Source organism: Chelonoidis abingdonii, chromosome 2, assembly GCF_003597395.2.
Source record: "Chelonoidis abingdonii isolate Lonesome George chromosome 2, CheloAbing_2.0, whole genome shotgun sequence".
Taxonomy (NCBI): Eukaryota; Metazoa; Chordata; order Testudines; family Testudinidae; genus Chelonoidis; species Chelonoidis abingdonii.
Genome location: NC_133770.1, coordinates 46,518,360 through 46,534,652, shown reverse-complemented (window position 1 = coordinate 46,534,652; position 16,293 = coordinate 46,518,360). Strand labels below are relative to the sequence as shown.

The 16,293-nt window shown below is 41.2% G+C and overlaps 1 protein-coding gene across 1 annotated transcript in view; it reads right to left on the bottom strand.

Annotated features, from left to right (window-relative positions):
• Positions 1–16,293, bottom strand: part of ZNF804B (zinc finger protein 804B) — a 372,325-nt gene that overhangs the window by 45,704 nt on the left and 310,328 nt on the right. The window contains exon 2 of the mRNA XM_032793370.2: positions 9,913–10,056. Coding sequence (XP_032649261.1) covers positions 9,913–10,056 — 144 coding nt within the window. The remainder of the gene's footprint in view (positions 1–9,912; positions 10,057–16,293) is intronic.

Here is a 16,293-nt window from a genome sequence, read left to right as displayed (position 1 = left end):
GCACGATTGCGTTACTGATCTCAGCAGGTGTCCATGGTCCAGCAGGGTCCATGCTTGCTGTGCTATATGGCGTTTGCTCTCTTCACCCAGGAAAAAAGGTGCGAAATGGTTGGCTGCTGCTTTCACAAAAGGAGGTGAGGCTTGTAACCCAACACCACCCGGACAATGTTTTTCCCCCATCAGGCACGGGCTCTCAACCAGGAAGTGGAACTATGGATAGCTGTGGACAGCTACCCACATGCACCGCTCCTGAAACGACGCTAGCCTTGGACCATGGATGCACACAATCGATTTAAGGATCCTAGTGTGGACGCACTAAAAATCGATTTTATAAAATCGTTTCATAAAATCGTTTAAACAATTCGAATAATCAGGTAGTGTAGACAAGGGCTTAGAGAACTGGGAGGTAGTCTGCAGGGGGATTTGATAGCGTTCTTCAACTACCTGAAAGGAGGTTCCAAAGAGGATGGATCTAGACTGTTCTCAGTGGTTCCAGATGACAGAACAAGGACAATGGTCTCAAGTTGCCGTGGGGAGGTTTAGGTTGGATATTAGGAAAATCTTTTCACTAAGAGAGTGGTGAAGCACTGGAATGAGTTACCTAGGGAGGTGGTGGAATCTCCTTCCTTAGAAGGTTTTAAAGGTCAGGCTTGAGAAAGTCCTGGCTGGGTGAGATTTAGTTGGGGATTGGTTACCGCTTGAGCAGGAGGTTGGACTGGATGACCTTCTGAGGTCCCTTCCAACCCTGATATTCTATGATTGTATGAAGAGGCCAAAGTTTCCATATTTTGATTTATGTCCTAGAGGTCTAACATGTCTAGGTAGATGACTATTGTTAATTTTTGTAAACTGAAATAATAAATAAACACACACAAATAAATAAAGTGTCCTCTAAAGTCCTAATCCTGCTAAAGCAATGCATGTGCTTAACTTTATGCATGTGAATAGTCCCATTAAAGTAAGTAGGACTGCCTATGTACCTAAAGTTAAGCAAGTTCATAAATTTTCATTGTTCAAGACTGGGGGATTATTTTGCCTACTCACCATTGGACATGATATCATTGTGCATACATAAAAAGTATTAGCATATGAAAATCTAGTGAATTCCCAGACTGTATACTTAAATATGTGATTTGAATGTAAAAATTGGTGCATATTTAAAATTTGCATACATCTACTTATGTGCTATATACAGCCACTATTCACATCTACTTATAAGCTAGCTGTTTCAACCTCTCTTTCCTATCCCTTGCCATTTTATTCTCTATATAATTGCTGTAATAGGAAAGCATTAGTATAATAATGATTCAGGCTTAGCCTCATAAATGGGATATGAAGAATGTGGGAGAATGTTATGTGGGCCTCTATTGATTTCAGTGCTTTCTGCTACATGGGTACAAAGGGTTAACTCAGTCCTGGATAGTTTTTGCACATCTGAAGGAACCAAAACTCAATGTCTTTTAGACAGCCCCAATTGTTGGTGCTCAAGTGACTATACAGGTTGTGACTCTAAAAGCCCCTTAGTGCCAACTAGCATAGGCACACCCAACATACTGTTGTCAGAATATTTAGCCAAACAGCAACTTTTAGGCTATCATATAAAAACTGGCAATATGCTGGTCATGAATATCATCATGTGGTGCATGTACGGGCTGTGCATAAAGAGTTACATATGTGAGCTGTAATAAGTTCTTGAAATATATTTTGGAGGCTGCCCTAGACAAAGGCATGTTGTTTTGCCTGTTTGCCTCTGTCTCCAATGCAAATCGATGAAGGTGAGGTTAGAGACTCAAAGACTTCAAAGTCAGAAGGGACCATCGTGAACATCTAGTCTGACCTCCTGCATATTGCAGGCCACAGGCCCTAACCTCTGGCTGAGTTACTGAAGTCCTCAAATCATGGTTTAAAGACTTCAGATTACAGAGAATTCACCATTTACACTAATTTAAACCTGCAAGTGACTTGTGCTCCAGGCTGCAGAGGAAGGCAAAACAAAATAAAACAAAAAAACACACCTCCGGATCTCGGGGGAAATTCCTTCCTGGCCCCAAATATGGTGATCAGTTAGACCCACAGCATGTGGGGAAGATCTGCCAGTCAGATACCTGGGAAAGAATTCTCTGTAGTAACTCATGGCCCTTCCCACTGTGTGTCCCCTCTCCAGCAGTTGGAGATTTTTGCTACTGGCAGTCGTTTATGGGCCATATGCCATTGGTGGCAGTCCCATCATACCACCCCCTCCATAAACTTATCAAGCTCAATCTTAAAGCCAGTTAGGTTTTTTTGCCCCTACTGCGTCCCTTGAACTTCACTCCTCTGATGGTTAGGCACCAATCCCAGGAAACATGGTTGGTAAATAGATAGTCTGGACACCCAGTGTAAAAGGGGGGTGAATTGCAGGATTCCACTCTGAGAGAAGTGCATACCTATCACTTGGAAGGGGTGCTCACAGACAGAGAGAGGTTAAAAGTAAAGCTAACCCTGTTACAGTAACAGAGACCATCAGTTGTTGTGCTCAAGCAGCCATGCACTGTAGCTGGTTTTAAAGTTGAAAGGCAATTAGCCGCCTTGATAGAAAGGTTTAATCCAAGCTTTTTAGTGTGCATTTCATGTTCATGAATGGTTAAATTTTCAGGCAGGGCATTACCTGGCCTCCACCTGATGTTGCACCTACTTAAATTTGCATTTTCTAGTTACAGACAGCATCTAAAATTTAAATATATATGCTTAGCTTTTAAATAGTGTAGCAGCTGCACAACTTCCAGTACTGGAGTTTTCACCACCAAGTCCCATTGAAATTAATAGGAGCTGGAGGTCAAAATGTGCACAGTTGTACGTGCCTAGATTATGCATGGCATGCACACAAGTGTTATCATGCATCTCTGTGTTTAGATACAAGCACGTGCACAAGTGTAGACTGAAAGATCCTGCCCAAATAACACAAACGTACTGTAGATTCCAAACATACTAAGAACTGACTGCAGTTTCATTAGGGTGATCATCACCAGCTTTAGTATCTCAATAAATACTTGTGATGTCAGCAAAAGCCCCAAGATGGCAATACAGCCTTGTTTTTCTTAGCGACTTATTTTTATCATCACCATTATTATTATTATACAGTATATGGATCAGATTGATATTTTACAACTTTCTCTTGCTGGTTTCTAAGAAGGCCTTGTTGTTTGCCAAGAATTATATATACAAAACTGGAACTCTCCAACTACTTCAGTAAATGAGTGGATGAATGTTGTAAATGACCTGGAGGCACTGAAAGATTTCATTTGATGCCACCAACAAAATGCATGTCTCTAACCAAATTTAGTCTCTTTTCTATTGACATATGTATGTAACTAAGGACCTCCCTTAAAGGAAATATACTGCCTTATATTATTTTCTATTTTACTTATAATGATTTTATATAAATGTGCATACTATATTTTCAAACAATAGCTTGTATTGCCTTCCATACTATTCCCTTCTTTGAACCAAACCAAGGGTATTTGTCCTGCCAGTATTGGTATACTTTCTATTGCTCAAGTGAAACTGCTTCTAATTCAGTCAATCTTCTTTGCAAAGAATAATGAGAACTCCCTGCAGCAGGGACCATTCACCTCAGATGCTTGGTAGGGAGGCACTGTGATTTTGTCAAATGGGCCACTGCCCAAGCAATTCTGTTGGCCAGGATTCACAGATTCCATAGAACAGGAAAAAAAGAAAAATAAATTGCTAGCCTTCAAGAATGCCACAGCATACAACTGCAAAAACTCCCTATTGCATAGCTGGTCAGAATCAGTACTTGTATTTTGCCACCAGTGCTGTGACAGTCTTCCTCTTCTCTTTGTTACAGGTAATCATTAAAACATGGTGACCTATAAGTTGCTTTTGTTTAGGAGCCAGGGAATCAATACTTTCATAAAGCTGGTCATTTTAATGTGCTAGCAGAGAATCCATATCTTGCTCTGGAGGCACATATGCATTCCCCCTCCCCCCCCCCAAAAGTTCTAGAAAATAGTTGGATCCATTAGTTGCTGAGAGTGGACCATCATCACAGATCCTTTGCTTCTGAGAGTGAATAAGCCCTAACCCAGTCCATGATAGAATTGTATTCAATATGCGATGAATCCTGATGTTGTTATTCTGGCAAACCCCTATTGAATTCAATGGGATTTTGCCTAAGAAAGGCAATAATAAATAAAGACGACTTTAAAATTTGATAACTTTGTCTTCAACCCCAACCTCCATGCCAAAGTCCACAATGTGCCCACTTGTATGTGTCAAGCCAGAGAGACCAGCTGCTTGTAAGCATGTGGTTCCTATGATGGCCAAAGGTACAGGGACCATGAATTAAAGCTCTCAAGAGTGCATATTGAAGCCCCTCTGCCCTCCTCTCCTCTCAAGACAATACCAAACTTGATACCAATATCAAGTTTAAGAGCAGATAGCTCACATAGAGAAGCCTTTGGAGTGATGGGAAGGTCTGTGCACAACCAGAATTTCCACATTCACTTTATCCCAGGATTTGCATTCAAAGGACTTAATCTTCAGAAAGGGACATCTTCTCCATGTAGGTTTAGCACAGTATATCTGGACTATGTAATAGGTAAAATGTTGGTGATGTGAACTAACAAGATAATAAAACAGCTATAGAAATAAGAATGGCTAAAAGCTAGTCATAATTACTGAATTCTGTATAATCATATTTGCCTATGCTAGATGGATTTTTGTTAGAAGATAATGCAAAAACAGACATTGGTGGAGAACGTGTATTTGATAAAGCTTTTGATAAAGTACTCTATGGTTAACTAATGTATGAGGTTAGCATAGCACACTAGTACAAATTGGTTAAGTGAACAAGGCCAAGCTGTTATCGTTAAACCTTAGAAACCTTTAGGGACAACGAAGGTAATGAGTACCATACTAAGTATTAGGGCCAAGACTTTGCACTTTGTACTTTAATGAATGGATGAAATCATAAATGGAAAAACAGCTCATGGATTTCATTTTAGAAAAATATAATGTTTGGAGATTTTGAGTCAGAAATTATCAAAGAAAATCCGTGTTCTGCAGAACACAGAACAGGGGAAGGACATAGGATGTATGGTATAATGCTCAGTTAAACCATCAACATCTCTGTTGTTACTCATTCCTCTGCTAAAAATATCCTTTTGTGTTTTATTTCTCAGATACTGGATATAACCACTAGCTGGGAAACTGGATCAGATTTGCTGGGTTCCTTAGCTCAAATGTCTCACATTATGTTTCCATATCTGGGTCATAGTAGCTTGTCCAGTTTGCAAAGGATGGCCCATGTCTAAGAGACATATTGCCTTGCCTTGATATGCACTATATACAGTAAGTGGACAAGCAATACAATGTTCTTTCCTTCGGCTTAGCAGACAGTCTTTCAGCCTCGAATACAATAAGCCTATAATAGCCTGTCTTTTAGTGGTGGAGTAATGTAGAAGTAGTTTGTCTTCTCTGTTATTTTCTGAATGGGGCTACTTTGAAAGTTCAGACCCAAAGTTCAGACCCAGATCAGGATCCTGGTCAGGATCTTTCATACTCTAACTCTATGCAGCATCAAGTTTATGGCTTCCTGAGAAATTAATTCTATTTACTGCTTTCCCATTTGAGTGAATGATGAGCCCCATAATCTTGGGGAAAGGACTATTGTTGAGTAGCAACCTATGGATGAGAGGTAAGGGAACAGCAGGTAATGACTTTTTTGTTCATAAACTATCCCGTTGGTCAATTGTAGAGCATTTCTAATGAGCTCTGAAGGGTCACTCTTTTCTTCAGCTCCAATTAGAGAAGACTGTTGGCTTTGACAAAAGTCTTTGCAGCTGATGGTGTGGGACACACGAAATGATGGGGAATCTTCCTATTTATGACAGAGAAACAGAGGCCCTGCTCTGTGGGAAGGAAATTAATTTGACATATCAGAAACTTTTCATGTTTAGTGACGTACTATAGAAGTTGGAGCAGAGGAGTGTCCTTGTCCCAGTTCTTCGCAAACTAATGTTACTGGCATCTTGGCATAGGGGTGAAGAAGTGAATGGGCCTGCAGGACTAAATTACCCTTTTCCCAAAGTGGGTAGTTACTTCTGAGCTAATTGAAACACGACTGTTTCTGAGCTACATTTGAAAGGGCAGGGTGGAGGAAACTTGCACTGACACTCGATGTACTATACATGTTGTGAATTTCAGTACAGGCTGTTAATCTTGAGTACTGTCAATCCACCAGCTTTCAGAGCACTACATTTACTTTAAAATTAAAAAGAGTTTTATTGCTTAAACATTATCTTTTATGATGGAAAGCAGCCAAGAAAAACTGGTCGGTGCATCAAAATAGCAGTTTTATTTTGCATAAATCACAGGGAGAGAGTAGTGTTCCGGGATGGGGGAGGTTGTTGCCATGTGCTGGGACTGGATTAGTTTGAGTTCAGATACAATCCTGACAAGTGGAAAAACACTGAAGGGGGGATATTAATGTTAGTGTCACAGGATTGGGATCTGAAAATGTTTTTGTTGTATATTATTACGTATGTTTGTGTGGATTAATTGAGTGGTGATCTGAAGAACTGCTATTGTGTCCCTAGCCTCTATTTGCCAGAAACTGGGAATGGGCTGGGAGTCCCGCTGCACCCCCACCCAGGCTCTCAGCTCCTCACTCCCGGACACAGCTCGGTTCTCAGAGGGGAGCTGTTCACCTGGAGTCTCAGTGGCTCCCAGTGCATAGTGGGGAGTGGGGAGTCCAAGGTGCAGCTCAGCTCGGAGCTGAGAGTGGGGAGCTGGGCGGATGCAGGCCGGCAGCTGTCTGGAGGCTCCCCACTCACCGCAGGGAGCCTGGCAGCTGCACTGAGGCTCCAGGCTCCTTGCTGTGAGCTGCAGGGGCATTTAGGCTCCCAGTGATGGGGAGTGGGGAGCCAAGAGCCTGGGGGTCAGCTGGGCTCCTGTCAAGGAGCTGCCCGTGGTTCTGAGAGCCCAGGCTCTCAGCCCCCCACATTGCCCCTCTTAAGTCAGTAGAAATGCTCCTGGTGAGGATGCGCAGCATTGACAGAAGGAGGGTACTGTGGACATGAACCACCGCAGTATTTGCTAACATAGGTCGACTTACATTTCAAGTATAGACATGCCCTTAGTCAACTACATTGTAACCTAAATCCTTACCCAAAAAGTGCTAAGCATGCACCATAAATTAATGGGTTAATTTGGTGAGTTTTCAGCCCCTCCCAAATTAGTCCCTTCATCAATAATGTAGTTGGAAAGTTGTGAGCTAAAATTCTCTTGAGGTTTGTCTTGATTAAACATTCTGTATCTCTCTCTTCTCTGTTGGATACGGATGACTAAATATTCACCCTTTAATTATCTGTATCACCACAACACTTTCTGTGTTTGACTAAATCATTTCAACAAACCTATTCATTGCAGAAATAAAACCATATCAGTTACATCAGAAATTCTGAATGCTCACAGATCTTGGCATGACTTTTGGGGGAACCACTTGGTCTAAACCCTGAAATCTTGGTATGAAATAATAGCACTTTTCCTCCTTGCTGCCATTTTAAGTTGACATCCTATTAAAATCAGTAGCAAAGCAAGATGTAAAAGGCACATCTAGCAGGACAGCAGGCACCAGCTATGGATGTAGCTAGCATATTTAGCAGTGATTAACTTGTTACAAAACAAATGATAATAAGCAATTAGAAAGTATGATCTGTTTCCTAAAATGACAAGCCGTGTTGTTCAATAACATCCATTATAGTCTGCATGCAATGCTGTAAGAGCTCCATCCTGAGAAATCATATATTCATAGAGGTGTAGAACTGGAAGGCACCTCAATAGATCATCTGGTCCAGTCCCTTGCACTCAAGGCAGGACTACGTAATAACTAGATCATTCCTGACAACTGTTTGTCTAACTTGTTCTTTAAAAACCTCCAATGACTCAGATTCCACAACCGCTTCAGGCAATTTGTTCCAGTGTTTAACCATCCATACAGTTAGGAAGTTTTTCCTAATGTCCAACCTAAACCTCCCCATGCTGCAATTTAAGCCCATGGCTCCTTGCCTTACCCTCAGAGATTAAGAACAGTTTTTCACTCTCCTCCCTGTAGCAACATTTTATGTACCAGATACGTTATCTCTTCTCTCAGTCTTCTCTTCTCCAGACTTAACAAACCCAGTTTTTTCAATCTTTCCTATAGATAATGTTTTCTAGACCTTTAATTATTTGTGTTGCTCCAATTTCTCCAATTTCTCCATATCTTCCTGAAATATGGCTCCCAGAACTGAACATGATATTTCAGCTGATGCCTTAACAGGACAGAGTAGAGCAGAAGACTTCTTGTGTCTTGCTTACAACACTTCTGCTGATACATCCCAAAATGATATTCACTTTTTTTTAAACAGCTTTACATTTCTGTTCAGTTTGTGATCCACTATGATCCCCCGATCCCTTTCCATAGTATTCCTTCTGTCATTTCCCATTTTGTATGTATGCAACTGATTGTTCCTTCCTAAATGGAGTACTTTGCATTTGTCCTTATTGAATTTCCTCCTATTTACTTCAGAACATTTCTCCAGTTTGTCCAGATCATTTTGAATTTTAGTCCTATCCTCCAAAGCACTTGCAACCCCTACCAGCTTGGCATCATCCGCAAACTTTATAAGTGTACTCTCTATGCCATTATCTAAATCATTGATGAAGCTATTGAACAGAATCAGACCTAGTACCATTCCTTACAGGACCCCCTTCAATATGCTCTTCCAGCTTGACTATGAACCACCAATAACTACTCTCTGGGAATTAACTGTTTTCCAACCAGCTATGCACCTATCTTATAGTAGCTCCATCTAGGCTGTATTTCCCTAGTTTGTTTATGAGAAGGTCATGTGAGACAGTATCAAAAGTCTTACTAAAGTCAAGATATATCACATCTACCGCTCCCCCCCTCCACACATCCACAGGGCTTGTTGCCCTGTCAGAGAAAACTATTAGGTTGGTTTGACATGATTTGTTCTTGACAAATCCATGCTGACTGTTACTTATCACCTTACCATCTTCTAGGTATTTGCAAATTGATTGCTTATTTGCTCCATTATTTTTCTGGATACTGAAGTTAAGCTGACTAGTCTGTAATTCCCTGGGTTGTCCTTATTTCCCTTTTCATAGATGGTTATAAGACACATGTTTCTGAAGTTGAATTGAAATTTATGCTCTTATTTTTAAAACAAAATGTCTTCTTCCCTTGTACATTGACCATCTGAATCTAAAGGAGGGATGCTGAATGTTTGAGAAAGTGCTCCTTCCTTCTCTTTCTTTAGGCTGGCAACCCCACATGTAGAGATATCATTATCACTACCCATACTGACCCATTATCTCACACCGATGGCAATGATCCTTCAGTTCAATTGGTTAACCCCTGAGAATGCTTAAAACTCAAAAATATTTCACATATGATTTTAATGAAAAAATATTAGTTTAAAAATAAGCTCTGGGTTGCATGTGATCATTCCCAGGCTAGCTAGTCTTTAATTAGAGTTAGTTTAAACCCTGTCCCTTTAAAAGTATCAACCAGCAAAACTGGGAATCATTGAGTCCTTTCAGGAGCCTGGTTTAAATCTGTTATCACCACAGAACCTTGTCTGTGTTAGATATTGAATAAGAAAATTAACATGAGAGGCTTGTTTTCATGGATCTGATCAAAAATCCATTGCAGTCAATCTAAAGATTCCCATTGATGTCAATTGGACTCTGGATCAGAATCAATGTGAGTGGGTCTGGGACATAAGAAAAGTTAATAAGAACAATATTTCTACTCATGCCATTCAAGGTGATTTCCAGTCACTCTGTGCTGTATTCTTCCTTTATGATGGAATACCAATGACATGCATGACTTTCCAAGTTTACCTGCTTGTGAGCATGGTCATAGGAATTGATGTGGTTGTCAAATTCCTGATGTTTGTGATACTGCTTGTCACATAATTCACAGTAGAAGTTAGCCTTCACATCCTCCAGACCCTTTGCTGTGGCCTTCTCCTTCTCAGCATAACCCTACAAAGGCAGAGGGAAAGGGTAGCATTCTGTTACCAGGAGTACTGCAGATTCTTGATCTCACGCTTAATTAGCCACATTTTATGTTATGCAATAAAGAGCATTTAAAATGTTAGGTCTGTTCCTCACTCACCGAACTGATGATTCATGGAAATCCACATTGATATGAAAATACATTTCGATCTAAAGTTACTGACATCAGACTTTATTGGACATATTTTTTTTCTCCCAGACAGGTTAAGGAAACATTCACTGTCTGGACTAATTACTCTGTCAGCCTGACTTAAATATTATACCAGACGACATGCAATAGTACAAGGACGAGGAAAGAGCAACAAACAACAAGTGGACCCTTACTCCCCTTATTGTGAAGTGGAATAGTTAAGATGATACAAATGAATGTGTGGCTACACACAGGATGACAAAACCTATTTGTTCCAGTGTCTTTTGTTTGCCCATCCGTGTGTCTGTTCTTTCATATCATTGCTTAGAGGAAGAAAATTTGTTCTATACAGTTGCATACTGGATCAGATTCTCATTTGTGTTCTGCCCTCTTTACACCACATGAGTGGCTCAGAAGGGCCAGAAAGCAGCTGAATATGGCCAGCAGAGAATTCTCCTGGGACAAGGGAACTCTCATCTTGAACAGATCTTGCACCATGCCTTCCTACAGTCAACTGCAGTATGAATGAGCTTGCCAGGTGGCTGGAGTATACTGCACTCCAAGTAAACTCAGCTGGCATTCAATCCCATAGGGACCCTAGCCTGTTAGTTTAAAAGAACATCCCCTTGGCTGCTCTGATCTATGACCAGCCTTCCAGACAGCAGAGATCCACCCTGAGAAACAACCAGCCATCACTGGCTCTCTAATGGTCCCCTGCTGTGCTGGGAGGAAGCACAGGAAAGCAGGGATTGTGATCCATTATATAATATTTATAGATAGATAGATAGGCCAAGGCCTTCAGAAATAGTGGCCTACAGTTAATCTCCTAAAGCCATACTTAGGCACCTAAACAAATGGCCTGATTTCTAAAGTAGCAGCAGCTGGCCAGTGTTGGTCATTTTAACAGTATCTTATGAGATTATATCTATATCTATATATAAATAATTTTCTACACTATTCTATTTAGGAGCTTTAAAAGCAAATTTCAAACAGGAAACAATTATTTTAAAAAGTTGTCAAAATATCAATTTGATTTCCATCGTCATATTCATAATGAACTATTTGGTGCTATTCATGTGCATGTTAAAATGAATCATTTACTGTAATTATTATATCCATTTTTGGATGGGAATGTGGCACATCACTCTTTATAATGAGGCTTCCACAACTGCACAGAACTGGTGTCTGGTTTCTAAGTACCCTCAGCTGGAATGCAAATTTTTAAATCTACATGACAAGAGTTCCAAGGCTTTACTCCATGAAGGTCAGACGTTGCAAGCTTTGAGACTTGAATATGCATTTTTTTCATAGTAACATGGACATGACTTCTCAGGGCTAGATTTACAAAGGGACTAAGGCACCTAACTGCCACTTTAGGCACCTAAATCACAGAATCAGACCCCAGTGGGATTCACAAAACCCCAGATCAGCTGCCTCTAATCACTCAATGCCTAAATTTTTGCAATGAAAGTTCCCTAGGCACCTATATTACATGCACACTCTAGCCCCAGACAAGGTATCTGGATGCCAGAGCCCCAGCGTGATGTATGAAGCGAACCAAGGAAAGATAGGTATTCCTCCATCTAACCTGCCTGTGGGGCCTGATCTGGTAGGTGTGCTCTGAGCTTGCCTAGTGGATCAGACTGCTATGGGGGGCTTACACAAAACTAGGAAAAGGGGTTGAGCACCCACGTAATTTTTAGCCCAGTCATTAAGGTATTCACATGGGATGTGGGAGATCCCCAGTTCAATTCCCTTGAGAGGAAGAAGGGATTTGAAAAGGGGTCTCCACACTCTCAGGTGAGTGCTATTACCACTGAACTGTAGAATAGTCTGATGTGCAGGATCCCTCAATCTTTCCTTGGAAGCTGTTCCACATTGAATTATATAAATATAGCATCACTGGCTGAGAGAGAGAACAAGCACAAGAATGACCCTGTAGCTTGATGATTAGCCCACTCACCTGGGATGGAGAGACCCAGGATCCAGTCCCCCTGCACCAATTATTTTTTAAATTATTTATGTAGGTGGAACAGTGATATTGAGGAAGCCCCACACCAGAATTTAGAGTGTTTAGAGTGCTCTTCTGAGAGGTGGCCAACACCTGCTTGAATCCTTTTTCCCTTCTGGGGGCAGGGAGGGGTGGGTGGACTTCAGCAGGGGGTCTCCCACATCCTAGGTAAGTGCCCTAACCACATGGCAAAAAGTTATGAAGATAGTCATCTTCCTCCTCCTTCCCACTGGCAAAAATGGCATAGATGGCTAACACCAGGAGAGGGTTTGCAACTGGGAAGCCCAAACAGAGGCAGACACCTCCATAGCCCAGACTAAGGCATGGAACTCCATGAGACAGGAGGAGCTTAGGACACACCCCTCTCCTACGCATCTCCCACTGCCTAGCATGCTGGCTTTTATGAATCTCCAGTCTTAGGTGCCTGTCTTCTTATCTCTGGCAATTCATTGTGTACACATCAAACTCAGTCTTTGTGAATCCCAGGGATTTTCTGGGTGTCTAAAAGTTAGGCGTGACAATGCTGAGTGTTATGCATCAACTCCTGGAGAAGTCTCTTTCCTGAGTTGGTCTGCTTTTCATCTGGCCTGGATGGGATCACTGGGTCAATCTCACCTAATAGTTTTGAGGTCACCATTTGGTTTCCTTTTAGTCTCCTATAGGAGCTTTTATCTCTCAGCAGGATAGGGTTCAAGTGCCCAAGTGGGAGTGCTACTCCGTGACTAGCCGTAAATTTGAAGGTGGGGGCGTGTAGTGGGAAATCTCACTCCAAAACTTTGGCATTCCCATCTCACATGCCATATGGATGGCAACCTCCAGCCCTTCCTATGGACTTAGGCATCCATGCATCACCAGTGTGACATAGCTGAGTTCTTGTGGCTCAGGTGGCTGGAAAAATTAGGAAGCCCACATGATCTCCCATCACTGAACAGGCTAATTAATTCTCAGCACTTGACTATAAAGCTATTGTAGGAAAATATTCTTGCACTCAAATAGTTAAACTGTTTCATTAGTTATGTGAAACCCACAAAGACCATTAAAAAGCATTTCAGTGGTACTTTTTAGCTTTATGTTTCAGACCTATTGTTTTCCTAACATTAATTATTCACTGGACCATTGGTATAATTAAAATGCATAAATTAGCATGTGCATGCGCTAGCGCTAATTATGCAGAGATGCTTTCCCTGGAAGTCAAGTATTGGGGACAACATATTCTTATTGTAAATTTGTAAAAAATGCAAGTTTCTGACTCACTGGCAACCAGCCAGAGCATAATTGCTTTTTTTTTCCTGGTTATGAACTGTCAATTACATGTTTGCAGCTTCATCACTGCGTGCATAGAAGAAGCAGCCTAATTGTTTGAGGTGGGCTACATTCTTCTCTCTGAAACGCAATTGAAACTGCTGTTCATGAGTATTCTAAACTGTCAACTTCATCTTTCTCAGCAGAAATTAATACACAGTTCCCTTACCAGAAAGATGTTTTTAAAAAAGCAACAAGGCCGCTTCCAGGTGCATCTGAAGATAATCACAACTACCTCCATTGCCTTATTGCTTAATTATGCTTCCTTGCCGTGGAAAAAGATATAATTTCCTGCTTGCTTATCAATCAGATGCAGGGAAATTGAATGCTACAGCATATACTTTATAAAGGTCATGGATTTTCTTTCCCCACAAAGAAGTTAAAACTTCCAGCGCAACATTACATTGTTTATAGTCAAATGAATTTACACTTCCAGATCATTAATACCATTTCCTCTGTTCTGCAAAGAACAATGCTCATGTTTGTGTGCAATATAAGAATCATGTGACGGAAGGCATGCAGAATCATATCTGACATTTTATCTGCTAATATAAAGCCTAATTCCTTCTTAGATCTCTCCTAGGTAGCTCAAGAAATAGTAAGAAAAAAGCTTTATATTATGTGTCTGAGGAGCATCAGATTCGCCAGAAATGTGTGTCACAAACTAATACACTTCATTGTGCGTCACAGGGTACATCTTGGTGAGACATAGGCGTGATAAAAAACCATAAAGGTGAGAGTATGCAAATTAGTGATGCTTGACACAGGGACAGTCTGCAGCTAGCAGCAAGTACAGGACGGTGTGATGATGACGCAATCATTATAAGTACAAACTCGTAGACCCAAAGGGTTAATTACCTAGGGTATTGCTGAAAGGCAGATAATATGCTGTATAAGGCTATGGGAATGTATAAAATATATGTGAATGATTTTCTTGGTAGAAACCTGCACAGCTGCTCCATTTGTAAAGATAGTAATTACATTCACATCAATTTAGCCTACAGATGCATATTACTGTAATAAATGTTGATATATTGTATTCATTTATGGTGAATCCATCCATTGTGCATTAGACTGGAAGTGCTTTCACTTAGCAGTTTCTTTAGCTATTGCTCTTTATTGCGAAAATGCAATTAATGGTATCTGACATTTCATTTTCTAATATAAGGAAAATCAATGAAAAATACTTTGTATCTGAGTTTTCTCGAATGTTGCTGATGACACCTAGTCAATTAGAAATCATTTATTAAATGCAGAGTTTGTAAGAGATATTTAATAGACTTGCATGCCCATTAAAGAGTGCTGACCTAGACAATTCTACAACTTGTTTCTGAAATTGATCACAAACATCTCTGCTATCCAAGTGGACTAAGGTGATGAGCAGGTCAGTTCATACAGTGAAACTTGCAAAGGCAGTTTTTTGGATTAGTCTGGGCATTACTATAAATATGTTCTGGTGGAATAAATACAAATTAATGACAAATTGAAAAAGCAGAACAAACATTAAAGCCTTAGGACTTTTTTGTCTAAACATTCCTGAACTTAAATGTAAAAATAGTAGGCATGGTGCTTTCAAATTAGCATGTCTTAGTTGCAGTCAGCAATTCAGAGGAATGTTGCTTAAATGCAGAGCTAAACAAGAGAAGGACTGTTCTTCCTTGAGGGATATAAACAATGGTGCCTGTTTTGAAGTGCTGTTACAGTTTGCTGATTTCAAGGTAGGTATATGTACCATATCAGAGACAAAGGCACTATTGGAGCCATTGAGTTGTCTGGTTATGTTTATGGAGTTGCTTCTTAATGAAACATTGGAACAAATCCTCTACCTACTGACCGGTAGGACTAGCAAGGAGGCACATTGGGCAGGTGCATAAGAGTACTGGGAGGAGGTCTCCACCAAAGTTGTCTGAGGAGCACTGCAGATGCTGCACAGAAACTGCTTCAGCCAATGATTCTGCTGCCCTGTCCCTACAAAGGGAAAGTTCAGTGACCGGAGGATCACCCCAGGGCTGGCCTTACCATGAGGTGAACTGAGGCGCCCGCCGCAGGTGCCAGACTCTGGGGAGAGGGAGGGGAGGAGGGGTGCCACTAGGACCCAGAGTATAGAAAATTGTGTCTGCTGCTGGTGCATATGTATTCTCTCTGCTCTAGATGTGCAGAGATGGTGGAGTCTGTGCTGGAGGAAGGAGGGCACAAGAGACTTAACAGGCAGAAAGGAGAAAAGGTAAGAGGGAATAACAGAAAGCAGCAGGAGCTGCAGGGAGAGAGAGGAGGAGGAGCCTCTTATGTACCTCTCTAGCACCCCCAGGAGCCCTCAGGGAGCTTCCTGTTTCCTGCTCCTTCCATGAACCCACTTGAGAAGAACAGGCAGTCAACTGAAGTAGTAGGAGCCAGTTAGGCCCTTAAGATGCTAATATCTTCCCTCACTCAGGCCCGGCTACCAGCCTGCTTATTTGTCCCTTTCAATTGAGTGTTGAGAGCCACTATAGCTGGTACAGAACAGCAGTCATGAGTGAAAGAAGAAAACGCCCATCTGGGGCAGCATTCAGAAAAGGAAAGAAAGCAAAGGAAGCTTTTCTATCTAAGCAGGAAGGAGCTCTCATGAGATACATAGACACAAATGTTTACAGTGAGCCTTCCAGCACCAGTGAGGATGTGGGTGTGAGGAGATGCCTGATCTTCCAGTTAGTCAGAGTGCAGGTGACCTGGCAGCTCCTGCAGCATCCAGATCTCCATCTCAAATGGATGTAACCATGCACAT